This window comes from Doryrhamphus excisus, chromosome 19 (assembly GCF_030265055.1).
Source record: "Doryrhamphus excisus isolate RoL2022-K1 chromosome 19, RoL_Dexc_1.0, whole genome shotgun sequence".
Lineage (NCBI taxonomy): Eukaryota > Metazoa > Chordata > Actinopteri > Syngnathiformes > Syngnathidae > Doryrhamphus > Doryrhamphus excisus.
Genome location: NC_080484.1, coordinates 13,755,498 through 13,770,861, shown reverse-complemented (window position 1 = coordinate 13,770,861; position 15,364 = coordinate 13,755,498). Strand labels below are relative to the sequence as shown.

The 15,364-nt window shown below is 43.2% G+C and overlaps 1 protein-coding gene across 4 annotated transcripts in view; it reads right to left on the bottom strand.

Moving 5' to 3' along the window:
- Positions 1-15,364, bottom strand: part of LOC131107463 (MAM domain-containing glycosylphosphatidylinositol anchor protein 2-like) — a 166,612-nt gene that overhangs the window by 22,908 nt on the left and 128,340 nt on the right. For all 4 annotated transcript variants that reach the window (XM_058057536.1, XM_058057535.1, XM_058057537.1 and 1 more), the window contains exons 13-14: positions 7,528-7,705; positions 82-102 (exon numbers count right to left, since the gene is read on the bottom strand). In XM_058057536.1, the coding sequence (XP_057913519.1) occupies positions 82-102; positions 7,528-7,705 (199 nt within the window). The remainder of the gene's footprint in view (positions 1-81; positions 103-7,527; positions 7,706-15,364) is intronic.

The following is a 15,364-nucleotide window of genomic DNA, read 5'->3' as shown; positions in this document are numbered from 1 at the left end:
TTTGCCATCCGTTCCCTGACAACAAACACGGATTGACAGAGTGATGTCGTAACGTGGAATAGTTAAGTTAATCGTACTTACGTAGATGAGGGTTGATGGGAGCTGTGGACGACATGAAAAAAAAAAAAGGGACAGTCGTTAGCATAAACAGTGGAGTAGCTGACAGGAAGAAGACATTGCATTGCACCAATCATTTGTCATCTTCTTAAGGCGCAACATGAAGGAAATGAATACTTTTGGAGTAGTCAGTGTACAGCTTGTATATCAAAACACAAGCCAGCGCCTGTAAGTGCCCAGTAAGTTATTTTTACCCTCAATGAACCGGAGCTCCCGCAGTGTTGGCAGCACTCATGTACACTACCAACACCGAGACACAGTTATCTTGCCAGATATTTACACAATTAGCCCATTTTCAGTGGCCAGTAAAGCTATACAAGCTGTACAATGACTACTCTAAATGTTGTATTGTCCCTTGAGAAGGTACTGATGACGAAAAGCAAGAGTGGTCCACTTGAACAGGCTTTGTGTTTTCCTGACTCGAGTGGCTTTTAGTGGCATCGCTCATGCTCTGGTCCAAGGTGACTCCTGTTTTGGAGCCCTAAGCCCTTTTCCTAGTTCCAGTAGGAAATACCAAAATAATACATCACAATGTGTCTGCTAATCGTGTTCCACTTTAAATCCTCTTCCTGAACGCGGCCATTAACACAGCTTTTGTGTCGCTGCATGGTCCAACTCAGCGGGGCCTTCCGCTTCACTCAAGGAGTCACTTCCTTCACTCCCGTCTTGACTTGAAATGTCTTCTCCAATGAGAAAATAGATTTAAGCTGCCAGGAAGATTCATGAGCAGTTGCCATGATGGATGGCTGACTGGCTGCGGAGATGTGATGCAGCAGCTCAAGCACAAAACTATGATTTACAGACGCTCCCTGGTCGCCAGAGGAAGGGGGGCGGGGGGGGGGGGGGGGGTTGATTGGAATTAAAATGAGTAATCAGAAATCATCCCGACAAAGGAAAAACGTATACGTATAAGCCTGCAGAGACGCAGCGTGGAAGCAGAGCTCCAGCTGTGGATCCACTGGAGCGGTACAGTACACGGTATGTACCCACTGGACTGAACATTAGGTACACCTAACAAAACAAGATCATACTGCAATCTATCTGTCTGTGTCGCTATGGCAGAATGTTTTTATGTGTGTCGCATGAGGATGCGTTGGCTCGTGCAGGTGTACCTAATGTAGTGTCCAGTGAGTGCCTGTTGCAGCCTATAGTGTGTCCAGTGTGGGCGTGAGCTGATTGCACAAAAGCTTCAATCATCTTTTATGCTGCCAATCCAAACCACAGTGGGGCATACAGAATGAATAGCACTGCAGCACGCTACGCTATAGTGCAGCAAATATAAAGAAAGGGCCACTTGCGGCCTGGGGGCCTCATACCCCCCGCCCCCCTCCCTTCCAGGACCATGCCTATAGGTGATACGTTTCCTTGTCACTCCTTCTATCTTCTGTTGCTGGTTGTTGTTGCTACCTGAGCTACCTGGGGCCCGTCTGGCTGTTGTGTCTGATGGAGCCATGCGTCTTCTCCAGCGAGCGAGCCCACAGGCTACTTTACTGCTGCTTTGCATGCACGCACAAACACACACAAATACACACTAACACCCATAAAGAAGATTTCACTTCCAATTTAGAGCTGAGAACTAAAAGGGATAAGTGAAAACAAACGTTTGCTGTTGATGCAAGCATCGACACGGAAAAAGCGTCTTTCCGTGAAAGACCAGCTGGCGATGAAAACAACGCAAACAGCAACAACAGTTAACGCACGCACATTTTTTACTTTCCGTGTTTGCCTCACTCCGATTGATACACAAAGCCACACTAGCGCCGACTTCCTATTGGCAAAGGGCTCGCTGCCCAGCTGGCCCGCGGCTGTTTTACAAAGCGGCGCGTCCATCCAAAGAATCCACGCCAAGCGTCCGCCGCATGCCCGCCACCTCGTTTCACCCCCCCGAAAAAACATCAACCCCTACTGTCCCAGACCGGGGGAGGCGGATGGCCGGGCGCCACAGAGAACATCAAAGTTGTGATGATGGCTTTCAGACCGAGGACACGCGTCGTCCAATATTGTTACTCATATAATAATACTCATATAATAATACAGTCGCGGGGGGTGCTGGAGCCTATCCCAGCTGTCTTTGGGGTGAGAGGCGGGGTACACCCTGGACTGGTCGCCAGCCAATCACAGGGCACATATAGACAAACAACCATTCACACTCACATTCATACCTATGGACAATTTGGAGTCGCTAATTAACCTAGCATGTTTTTGGAATGTGGGAGGAAACCGGAATACCCAGAGAAAACCCACGCATGCACGGGGAGAACATGCAAACTCCACACAGAGATGGCCGAGGGTGGAAACCCTGTCTGAATTTTTTAAAAATGAAGATGAAGAAATGAAAATAAATAAAGTAAATGTAAGTGCACTTGATGATTAATCTAGGAGTAATGATTAATCTTGGACTAATGGTTAATCTCAGATTCCCTGCTCTCGTTGACATTTATGAACAGCAGACGTTAGCATCCGTGCTAGCTAGACTGTATGGTTGCCATGGCAATGAAATGACAGCATGCTGTACACCTCCAATGTCATCATGCCATCATTTCACTCTATTATTATTTCCATTACTTTTTATGCTTGAAGAGCTATAATAACACTCAAAGTTGTGTTGTGTTCGGTACACAAACTTCCTGGTTCTACACACACACACGTCACCTGGCTTCATTTCCTGCTGTCAATCATGCACTGACCTCAACCAAAAAAAAAAAAAATCATTTGTGATGATTAGTTGCGTTCGCTGGTAATGAATGTGTCTCAAAGAGTGTTTGATGATGGCGGAATATCCATGGACATTATTTCCCCGGAATAATCAGCCACCGCCAAACGATGATGCTGACTGTACAAGCCCATCATCATCATCATCATCATCCACAAAATAGAAATGAAACTTGAAATGAAAAAGAGGAAAAAAGAGAAGTTGGTGTGGACATGAGAGCCCTTTTCTTCTCCATGTCAACAAAAAGATCCAAACATCAAAGCGTCGTCCTTCCATTGGGCCATCCTTACCATCAGTGCAGGACAATGGCGGATGGTGACTCAGACTTCCAACGCCGTACGAATGCAACATCCAGGCTGTTGCCATCGTGCACGGTTGCGTTGTTGTGGACACGCATCCCCGTGTAAACACGAGGCTTACACAGACCAAGCAGGTGCTGAGTTGGTCATTATTGTTGGGGGGGGGACACACGGCCATCCATCATGCTACAGCTAGGGAGGGACACCATAGCCGCTTTTCTCAGAGACAAGCTCCTGGCGGATAGAGCATGATGGGCCCGCCTGGTTGCACCATGCTAGCTAAACAAGCTCATTGAATTGGACTGAAGGTCAGAGAACCCAGCAGCGTGTTCCTTCCACCTGCACGTAGTCAAGGTTGCCCGCTCTCATCATCCCACACCTACGTTGTGGAAACAAACCCACCCGGGCCTTTTTTATAGCTTGTTCAAAACAAACACGCACAAACAAAATTCTACCTTCACCTTCTACCTTCACCTTCTACCTACCTACGTTTTACCTTCCTACTGCCACCATTCTCATTATTATTAGGATTAGTGTGATGATGACACCCCCACATTCACTCTCTTAGCTCGGTGTATGATAAATGATAAACCATATCATGATAGAAGAAATCATACAAATATCAACGATAATGTTAAAATGTATATGTCATTAATGACATATAAATCAATGAATCTTATTTGGCCAGAACAAATATTTGTATGTGTATTAACATTTTTTTATGTAATTTTTATATGGGCAGAAGACATACAATAAACATCATATAGGTACCATATGGCGTGCCATAAACATTATATATGTGAATATGATGTGCCATAAACATCATATATGTGCATATGACGTGACATAAACATCATATATGTGCATATGATATGCCATAAACATCATATATGTGCATACAATGTGCCATAAACATCATATATGTGCATATGACGTGCCATAAACATCATATATGTGACATGACATGCCATAAACATCATATATGTACCATATGACGTGCCATAAACGTCATATATATGCATGTGGTGCGCCATAAACATCATATATGTGCATACGATGTGCCATAAACATCATACATGTCCATATGATGTGCCATAAACATCATATATGTGACATGACGTGCCATAAACATTATATGTGTACCATATGATGTGCCATAAACATCATATATGTGCATGTGGTGTGCCATAAACATCATATATGTGCACATGACGTGCCATAAACATCATATATGTGCATATCATGTGCCATAAACATCATATATGTGCATACGATGTACCATAAACATCATATATGTCCATATGATGTGCCATAAACATCATATATGTGACATGACGTGCCATAAACATTATATGTGTACCATATGATGTGCCATAAACATCATCATATATGTACCATATGATGTGCCATAAACATCATATATGTACCATATGAAGTGCCATAAACATATATGTGCATGTGGTGTGCCATAAACATCATATATGTGCATGTGGTGTGCCATAAACATCATATATGTGCACATGACGTGCCATAAACATCATATATGTGCATATGACGTGCCATAAACATCATATATGTACCATATGACGAGCCATAAACATCATATATGTGCATATGATGTGCCATAAACATCATATATGTACCATATGACGTGCCATAAACATCATATATGTACCATATGACGTGCCATAAACATCATATATGTACCATATGACGTGCCATAAACATCATATATGTGCATGTGGTGTGCCATAAACATCATATAGGTGCACATGACGTGCCATAAACATCATAAATGTGCATATGACGTGCCATAAACATCATATATGTGCATGTGGTGCGCCATAAACATCATATATGTGCATACGATGTGCCATAAACATCATATATGTGCATATGATGTGTCATAAACATCATATATGTGACATGACGTGCCATAAACATGATATATGTACCATATAAAGTGCCATAAACATCATATATGTGCATATGACATGCCATAAACATCATCATATATGTACCATATGACATGCCATAAACATCATATATGTACCATATGATATAGTGTAACTCCAGAGTCTATGGTTCGATATTGTGCTATTGTTACCTTCCTCCAGTAGATGTGAGCCAAAGCAGGAAAGTATAATTGGAAGTAGAAAGTGTGTATCGATGTACGATGCGTACAAGAAGTGAGTAGAGGAGATACGTAACCACGGAGGTGATAAGGAGAGGCGGACGGCGGCCAAGAGGGAGGAGCATTAGCGGAATCAGACCTCCATTAGCTGGTGACGCTCGGCAGCGCGTGGGAGAAGAGAGCGGCTCTTGAGTGATAATTAGTCCGTCCCCGGTTGGGCAGGTCGTTGGCGCACGAGGGGAGGCTCTCCTCTTTCCTTCATAAATAAAGAATCTTTGTTTCCTTGCTATCTGGGCCGGCTGGCTGCTCCTCGTCTTAATTAGCCTCCATTCTCCTCATTCCTCTTTGATTGCATCCAATTCAGCTCACTCGGGAAGCGGCGTTCGGATGTCCTCACCGTCCACAAAGTCGGGTCCCCGGTTTGCTTGCCTGAGCATCTGCTCACGTCTCCACAGGTGTTTTGTCCTCCTCAACTTTCTAACTGGGGGGTTCTTTCATTCCCTCGCCGGCTGGAAGAACCCCCCCCACTCTCAAGTCCACGCTAACCCTTCAAATATGGGACATGCTTGCCTTTTACATCCTCACAAAGAGATCGCCATGTAAAGGATCTTTGGCCACTGTCTTCACAGTAGGTCCTCAAAAACAGCACAGTACTCCCGCTATATAAAGGATCTCTGATTAGCATTTTTGCAAATGCAGAAGGTCTTTAAAAAGAGAAGAGTGCTGTCATTTAGAGGATCTTTGACTTGTGTTTTTGAGGTAGGTCCTCAAAAACAGATCACTGTTGTCATATAGAGGATCTTTGACTTGTGTTTTTGAGGTAGGTCCTCAAAAACAGATCACTGTTGTCATATAGAGGATCTTTGACTTGTGTTTTTGAGGTAGGTCCTCAAAAACAGATCACTGTTGTCATATAGAGGATCTTTGGCTCATGTTTTTACAACATGTCCTTAAAAACTGCAGAGTACCTCTGTCATATGGAGGATCTTTGGACTTGCAGGAAGTTTTTTTTTAATGTTCCTGTCATATAAAGGATCTTTGACTTGTGTTTTTGAGGTAGGTCCTCAAAAAAAAAAGATCGCTGTTGTCCTATAGAGGATCTTTGGCTCATGTTTTTACAACATGTCCTTAAAAACTGCAGAGTACCTCTGTTATATGGAGGATCTTTGGACTTGCAGGAAGTTTTTTTTATGTTCCTGTCATATAAAGGATCTTTGACTTGTGTTTTTGAGGTAGGTCCTCAAAAACAGATCGCTGTTATATAGAGGATCTTTGGCTCATGTTTTTACAACATGTCCTTAAAAACTGCAGAGTACCTCTGTCATATGGAGGATCTTTGGACTTGCAGGAAGTTTTTTTTTATGTTCCTGTCATATAAAGGATCTTTGACTTGTGTTTTTGAGGTAGGTCCTCAAAAACAGATCGCTGTTGTCAAATAGAGGATCTTTGGCTCATGTTTTTACAACATGTCTTTAAAAACTGCAGAGTACTTCTGTCATATGGAGGATCTTTGGACTTGCAGGAAGTTTTTTTTTTAATGTTCCTGTCATATAAAGGATCTTTGAGTAAAAAGAGTGTGTCTTTCTTGCAAATGTCAAGCAAACATGGAAGAGCTGTGCTGAAATGACATTGCGTGTGTTTTTGTGTGACAACCCAGAGAGAGAGAGAGAGTAGCGCGCATAGACGGGAGAACGTGACGGGAGGTTTTTGCGAGCGCTTTGAATGAAGGCAGACTGGAGTGGAGGCTGATCCGCTCGCTCCTTTGACCCAAACTAAATGCTTGACTCAGGCGGTGCGTTCAAGTGCTTCTGACCTGTCATGCAAAGAAACCAGACCCGACTCAGCCAATAAAGGTCACGGACGAGACGGGATGAGTCGCTCCGTCAACATTCATTTGGCTCAGGCGGGCAAAGAAGCAAAGCGAGCTGATTTCCAGCTGCCGTCTCACGATGACTGACGCCGTAGACGTGCGCTTCTAATTCTTTTAATGACCCGACAGCGCCTGCGCATCGGCAGGGCCGGCGCATCGGCAGCGCCTGCGCATCAGCAGCGCCTGTGCATCAGCGGCACCTGCGCATCAGCAGCGCCTGCGCATCAGCAGCGCCGGCGCATCAGCAGCGCCGGCGCATCAGCAGCGCCGGCGCATCAGCGGCGCCTGCACATCAGCAGCGCCGGCGCATCATCAACGCCTTGTCATGTTTTGCTGCTTTGCACATGCACGTCACATGATGCCGTGATGGTAAGGACGCCTTCCACATACTCACCGCTGTACGTGATGATCCGCACCGTGGAGTCGCCCTCGCCGAAGCGCGTGATGGGCGTCAGGCGCACCTCGTAAGACTCGGGCTTGATGAGCTCGGTCAGGTTGTGAGTCATGAGTTGGCCTTTGTTGATGCTTCCGTCCACGGGGATCTCCTGCTCCCACCAACGCTGCTGTCCCATCTGTGGACGAAGACACCATCTCAACTTAGCGTCTTCACGTAGGCCATTGCGGTCCAGAGGCTTTCCCACGTCCCACATAAACATCAACACATGAAGACAGAAGACATGCTAACAGGTGCTACACATTATTCATTTCAACTTTTGTCTTAAAGGGGGCTCATAATGCTGACTGTGGGCCTTTGTATTGACTTGTGGACTCCTGTAGAGCCCTAAGAAGCGCCACACAATAACCCATGGATGTTCTTCCGGTAGTTTATTTTTATTATTATTATAATTATTATTCTTATTATTATTCCCAACCTCATTTCACAAAAAATACATTTTAAATTAAAACAAAAAAATGTTCCTCTAATATTCATGACTGTTCATGACTCTTTTTCTTCTCCTAAAATTGTGACTCTTCGTATTTGGGGGTCTCAAACACGCAGCCCGCGGGCCAAATGTGGCCCGCAGGACACTAGTTTGAGGCCCCCGCCTTGATATGAAAGTTTAATGTTAGTGCGGCCCTTGCAAGTTTGATATGGATGCTGTATGGTATCATGTACCCAGAAAAAATTATTACGTTTGATTCATGTTCATGTTAAAGGTTAAATAACTGTTAATAGTTATCCTCCCTATCCGTGTGGAAGTGGTAAGTTTTTGGCTATTTAAGTTTAAAGGAAATAACTTGAAGGCTACCGTTTAGGTCGCTAGCTCTCTAGTTTGCGAGTTAGCATGTGTCTCAAGACCCTGCAGTTGCGCAATATGTTGTAAATAAAAAGAGTATAAATGTGACTATAGTCGTGTTTTGTCATGTCTACAGGGCTCTAATAATGCTTTGTTCATTTTAATCTGAAAAAAATAATTTGTCGACCCACCAACTATATGTGGTTTCTTAAGTTTTTATTATTTGCCGTTTTATTGTTATTATTATATTTATTTATTTATTACTGATTGATTGATTTTCTTTATTCTTGATTTGTTTATTTATTTTTCATCTTATTTTGTGCAGAAAAATAAAAAGTAAGATATTTGAGAACAGTGGAATGTTTTATCAGAGCTTTTATTGTAGAAAATCGGAACCAAATCACCAAATTTTTTTAAAAATATTTTTCTGTTTTTAATAAATGCGTTTTTTTTTTTTTTGAAAACCTGATGCAGCCCAGCCTTGCCCAGACCCTAGCTCCAGTGGCCCCCAGGTAAATTGAGTTTGAGACCCCTGCTCTAAATATTTGGACTTGTCGGAACATCGTCTGTTTTTCACAACATTACAACACTTTGGTCTTGGACTTGGCTTCCTGCTAACACGCTGCCCCCTCCCACTTTGGAGTGTGAAGGATGGAACCCAAAGCTGTCCATGATGTCCTTCAATGCCCCATTGTCTTCACTGAAACGGTAAAGCGAGGCCAATGAGAAGAAGATAACAAAAGGATACGTTCCTATATGGTGTGCGCGTACAAGCAGAGCAAATATGCATGCACCCTCTTTCAGCTTCCAAGGACGGATGTTCCCTCTCATCTGCCAATTAACCTCGTCTATACGCATTTGTAGGATGTGCCACATTAAATGCTTCACAACTAAAACAATTTTCCCTCTGTGAGCTGTTGACAGCTCGCTTGCTCATTAGCCGTGTTTGCTTTCAAAGTGGCTGGCAGTCTTTGAATTCGCTCAAAGTCGGCTTTGGCCCGGCAGCAAGGATGGTTTTCTAATTCGGCTGATTATATTGGAAATATCAGGTTGGGAGTTAGAATATGATGGGGAAAAGGAAGTTTTCATAAGAATACAGTGGAAATATTGGAAAAAAAGGATTTCCTAACCATAGAAAAAGTTGCAATATTAGGAAAATCACATCATCAAGAAACAGTAAGAAACAAAAGAAGAGGAAGTGTTGGATGGAGGCAATGTGCTGCTCCTCTTTGGACCTTTCATATCTTTACAAGGCAGACGTGTTCATGTCTACTGACATTAGGAGCGGATCAGCAGGTCGTCTAATCAATCCAGTGATGGCTTACTTTGCCCATCATAGAGCTTAAAGCCATGTTTTGGTACCTGGGATCAAAGTCTAGGGCGGTTGGCCTTTTTCACTTCTAATTGTGTTGCGTAACTCGCTCAGACTCTAAGTAATGACTTCATTTGTATTGCTCACCCCCCCCCCCCCCCACACACACACAAAGACTATTTCCTAGTCTCTAGAAGGGATTCCTTGGCTGCCAGGACGGAGGAGGCCATTGAACGTTCCTATGGTCTGCTTTTGAAATGCAGGAGCCGTCCCTTGTCTTTGTGCTGTGCCGCCCCTTTAAAAGTGACCCTCAAGGATAAAATGTACCCGGCTACCTGGCCTACCTTATTTTCTCTTATTATGTTTACTGGTGTGAAAGTCACTATAGGGTTGTTATTTCATATCTAAAGATCTCTAATAATATTAAAAAGTTGTATTTAGAAGGTCATAAACAGGCCAATTATGTGTTATTTTCTCTTATTATGTTTACTAGTGTAAAGGTCACTATAGGGTTGTTATTTCATATCTAAAGATCTCTAATAATATTAAAAGGTTGTATTTAGAAGGTCATAAACAATGACCAATTATGTGTTATTTTCTCTTATTATGTTTACTAGTGGGCTGCACGGTGGACGTGTGGTTAGCACCAGACCTCATAGCTAGGAGACCGGGTTCAATTCCACCCTCGGCCATGCATGCGTGGGTTTTCTCCGGGTACTCCGGTTTCCTCCCACATTCCAAAAACATGCTAGGTTAATTGGCCACTCCAAATTGTCCATAGGTATGAATGTGAGTGTGAATGGTTGTTTGTCTATATGTGCCCTGTGATTGGCTGGCCACCAGTCCAGGGTGTACCCTGCCTCTTGCCCGAAGACAGCTGGGATGGGCTCCGCGACCCTCGTGAGGATAAGTGGTAGAAAATGAATCAATGTTTACTTGTGTAAAGGTCACTATAGGGTTGTATTTTCATATCTAGAGATCTCTAATAATATTAAAAATCCATATTTAGCAGGTCATAAACAGGTTTTCTACTAGATCGAGTAATAGGAACTATAAATGTGACTATAGGGGTGTTATTTCATGTCTAGAGAGCTCTAATATTAAAAAGACGTATTTAAGTCATAAACAGGTTTTCCATGACTAGTGCATGCCATTCTCTCTTATTATGTCTACTGTATTGGGAATAAGAGTGTAAAGGTGACTATGGGGTTGTTATTTGGTGTCTAGAGGTCTCTAAAAATGTATTAAGAAGCAGGTTTTTTATGCCCTAAGTAGAAAATATACCATGTAAGGAATCCTACTGGTCCGACCCTGGTCGAGTGTGGCAGCCATTAATCGCAATAAAAGCGGTATCAGACAGTATCACTACTGAATCATGCTGCTGTTGGCGCTGATGAGTTGACCGTAGGCAACATGCGAGACTTCCACGCCGGCATCGAAGTAGAGATGGTATACTTTTGTAGACTGTAAAGGTCATCTTTAGCAGCCTTTGTGGTATGTGGTTTTGTTCCCACCGCAACAATGCGGGCCACTCACCCTGCAAAGGTTGAGGGTTTCTAAACGTAATGCGGCAAAGCAAACAAACAACTACGAGAAGGCTGGCACGCCGGGCCAAAGATAACAGGCACTCTCTGCAGCTGATCCAAAATAGCGGAAGTTGACCCAAGCGTCCTTTTCCTCCGCACTGCAGCTGCTCCCAAAGGAACCCACCATCTCCCCGGGCCAGATGAGCGCCAGCATCATATTATTCAGATGCCCAAACCACCTCAGCAGACTCCCCTTGATGTGAAGTAGCTCCCTAGGGGGACGCCGGAACGCCTCATGCAGTCTCTAAGGACAAGGTATCCCGCAGAAGATTGCTCTCTCGCATCCTCGATGCTGGCTTGGCAGTTGGAGCGTAAATTGGCTGGCAGATTGCAAACGAACGCCCTCCATCACGGGGACACTTTGACTTCATCTCTTGGGGACTCCGTATGCGGCTTCCCTGCTAAGACGCCTTTTCTCGTCATTTTCGTTTCCTTTCGTGGAGAAGGGCTCAGGGTGAGAAATGGGAGGAGCCACAGTCGGGGACCAAAGGGCGTTGGCTCGTTTCAGGCCTCATCACTTCAAGCTCAATAACTCGGTAGGATGGATCTAGTTTGACTACATAGGACAGCCAAGAGGCCCCATGCCATTGTATCTTAATCACAATATCTTTTCTCCATATGATATGATACTTCATGTTGTGACTACTAGCACACGACTGCTATCAGCAGTATGTTCATCCATGAGTGGCGGCGGACCACATGGTCCATCATTAGTCCATCATTAGAAGTGGCGTATTGTGGTCACCAGGTGGCGGTCATGACACAACACATTAGCTTCCATGGCATGTCCCACATCATAGAATAAACAAGCGCTTTCCTCCAGTCCCGTGTGGAAGTGGTACGTTTTGAGTTTTTTTTTTTAAATTAAGTTTAGAATAAATACATTTCAGGCTCGGTGGTGAGCTCGCAGGCTGCACGGCGGTCATGTGGTTAGCACGCAGACCTCACAGCTAGCAGAAGCGGGTTCAATTCCACCCTCGGCCATCTCTGTGTGGAGTTTGCATGTTCTCCCCGTGCATGCGTGGGTTTTCTCCGATTACTCCGGTTTCCTCCCACATTTCAAAAACATGCTAGGTTAATTAGCGACTCCAAATTGTCCATAGGTATGAATGTGAGTGTGAATGGTTGTTCACCCTTGTGAGGATAAGCAGTAGAAAATGAATGAATGAATGGTTAGCTCGCGAGCAGCACAAGAGTTGCAATGTGGTGTAAACAAAGGATAACAGGAGGGTAAATGTGACTATAGGGGTGCTATTTCTTCTCTAATAATGTTAAAAACTGTACTTATAAAGACAAACAGGTTTTCTATGCTACAAGTAGAAAAAATATTCCATTTCTTACCATTGAATGTTCTGTCACGGTGGGAAGCAATGAAGTGTGATCAGGAGTAACGACTATAAATTTGACTTGATGTATTTGTTAGTTAGCCCGCTACGTCCTCATTGTGAGAAAATGAGCAATGCATGTGGGGAAGTTGGTGGAAGCACAGCCTAGATTCTGTACAACTGTGCTAAGTCCCAAACCAAGAAAGGCAGAAGCGCTACAAAGTGGGCTGCAACCTTCCCAGGTGATACAGCTACAATTCTACGGCATCCGTGACAACAGAAACTTTGGCTCTTATTTTATTCATAAGCGGTTATTGCTTTTTCAAACAGTTTCTTTTGTTGTTTTTCCTGCTGTGTTGGCTTTTAGAGCGAAAACTTTGCCTGGTTCATAATTCAATAACCGGAATGTCATCCTCCGAAATGAGCAACATTGATCCACTTCAACTTCACTCTCCCTGCAGTTTCATTGCAGCGTGTTTGTTGTTGCATTTGTAAAGTCTTCCCTTTGAGTCTCCTCATATTAAGTTGTACAGTGCGTTGGCTACTACGCTGTGAAGCCGCCATTACAATACAGTCCCTCGTTAAGAGCGGTTAATTGCTTCCAGCCCACCGTGATCAATGATAATGATAATGTTGCGAAATGGAATACGTTTGGAGTTAGTATAGATATCCTATTTATGACTTTCCAAATAAATAATGCAAAGGTGACTATAGGGCTGTTATTTCACGTCTAGAGGGCTCTAATAAGGTTAAAATGCATATTTAGCAGGTCAGAAACAAATTAGCTATATCTTAATTACGCTTATGTCTACTATATTGGGTAATAGGAGAGCAAAGGTGACTATAGGGGTGTTATTTCACGTCTAGAGGGCTCTAATCATGTTAAAATGCATATTTAGCAAGCCAGAAACAGGTTGGCTATATCTTATTTTCTCTTATGTCTACTATATTGGGTAATAGGAGAGCAAAGATGACTATAGGGGTGTTATTTCACATCTGGAGGGCTCTAATCATGTTAAAATGCACATTTCGCTGGTCAGAAACAGGTTAGCTATATCTTATTTTGTCTTATGTCTACTATATTGGGTAATAGGAGAACAAAGGTGACTATAGGGGTGTTATTTCACATCTAGAGGGCTCTAATCATGTTAAAATGCATATTTAGCAGGTCAGAAACAGGTTAGCTATATCTTATTTACGCTTATGTCTAATATATTGGGTAATTGGAGAGCAAAGGTGACTATAGGGGTGTTATGTCACATCTGGAGGGCTCTAATCATGTTAAAAAGCATATTTAGCAAGCCAGAAACAGGTTGGCTATATCGTATTTTCTCTTATGTATACTATATTGGGTAATAGGAGAGCAAAGGTGACTATAGGGGTGCTATGTCACATCTGGAGGGCTCTAATCATGTTAAAAAGCATATTTAGCAGGCCAGAAACAGGTTGGCTATATCTTATTTTCTCTTATGTCTACTATATTGGGTAATAGGAGAGCAAAGGTGACTATAGGGGTGTTATTTCACGTCTAGAGGGCTCTAATAATGTTAAAATGCATATTTAGCAGGTCATAAACAGGTTAGCTACGTATATCTTATTTACGCTTATGTGTAATATATTGGGTAATAGGAGTGCAAAGGTGACTATAGGGATGTTATTTCACATCTAGAGGGCTCTAATCATGTTAAAAAGCATATTTAGCAGGTCAAAAACAGGTTGGATATATCTTATTTTCTCTTATGTCTACTATATTGGGTAATAGGGGAGCAAAGGTGACTATAGGGGTGTTATTTCACACCTGGAGGGCTCTAATTATGTTAAAAAAGTGTATTTACAAGATTGTAAACATAACTAGGTGCTATCACCATGACATTTATTGATATTGGATTTTACTTGGTGGAAATCCAAGGGCCCGGATATGGAACCAATTAAGAGCCACAAAGGAGGGGGTGACAGTATTATTTGATGTTTACGTGATGGCCTCATCTTAAACTGCAGCAAGCTTGTAGTTCCATGCCTGCAAGGTAATCGCCCCAAACTGTGTATGTATGAATATATATACTGTATATTGGCGTATGGATTTTGCACCTTTGTTTTGATTTATATTAATGATCACTGAATCCTGGCGCCTGCACTCAATTAAGGCTTCCGTTCACATCCCATTAACGTTCATTCCCTACATTTCCCCCCACGGAAAGCAGCGCGCCCTATTGATTTTGTGTCGAGTGCACGGCGTGAGACTTTATGGGTGAAAACAACAGGATTGATGAAAGTAATACGCAGCAGGGGCGGCGCCAGGGACAGCAAAACGCGACGCTAGAGAGGGCGGCTGCTTCACCCTAGATTGCCTGCATGCAATTAGAGTTGCTGCTATCGATCCACGCGCACCTTCGGACCGGACCCAGCCCGCCAGGTTTAGAGGAAGACGTCGCAGCTAAAACAACATTTTTTGTCACATTGTTGACACACATTGTGTGCTGATACGTTCTAGTGATTCATGTCCAATCCCGCCGTCCGCCTCGCGTCTGTCTACAGGTCTCTTGTGAGGCCGTGCATGACAACGCAAGGCAATCCATGACTATCTGTCACTTCACATTTGAAAAAGTGCAAGAAAATGAAGGAGAGCTTTCTATCCTGCAGCCTAAAAGCCTTCAATCATCTGGAAAAATGCCCCTCCAGATATGGTCCTCTATTTTAATGTGTCATATTTGCAGTATAGAAGCTATAATAACCAATATTATGTTATTATTCTGTCTGACAGTAGTGTAGG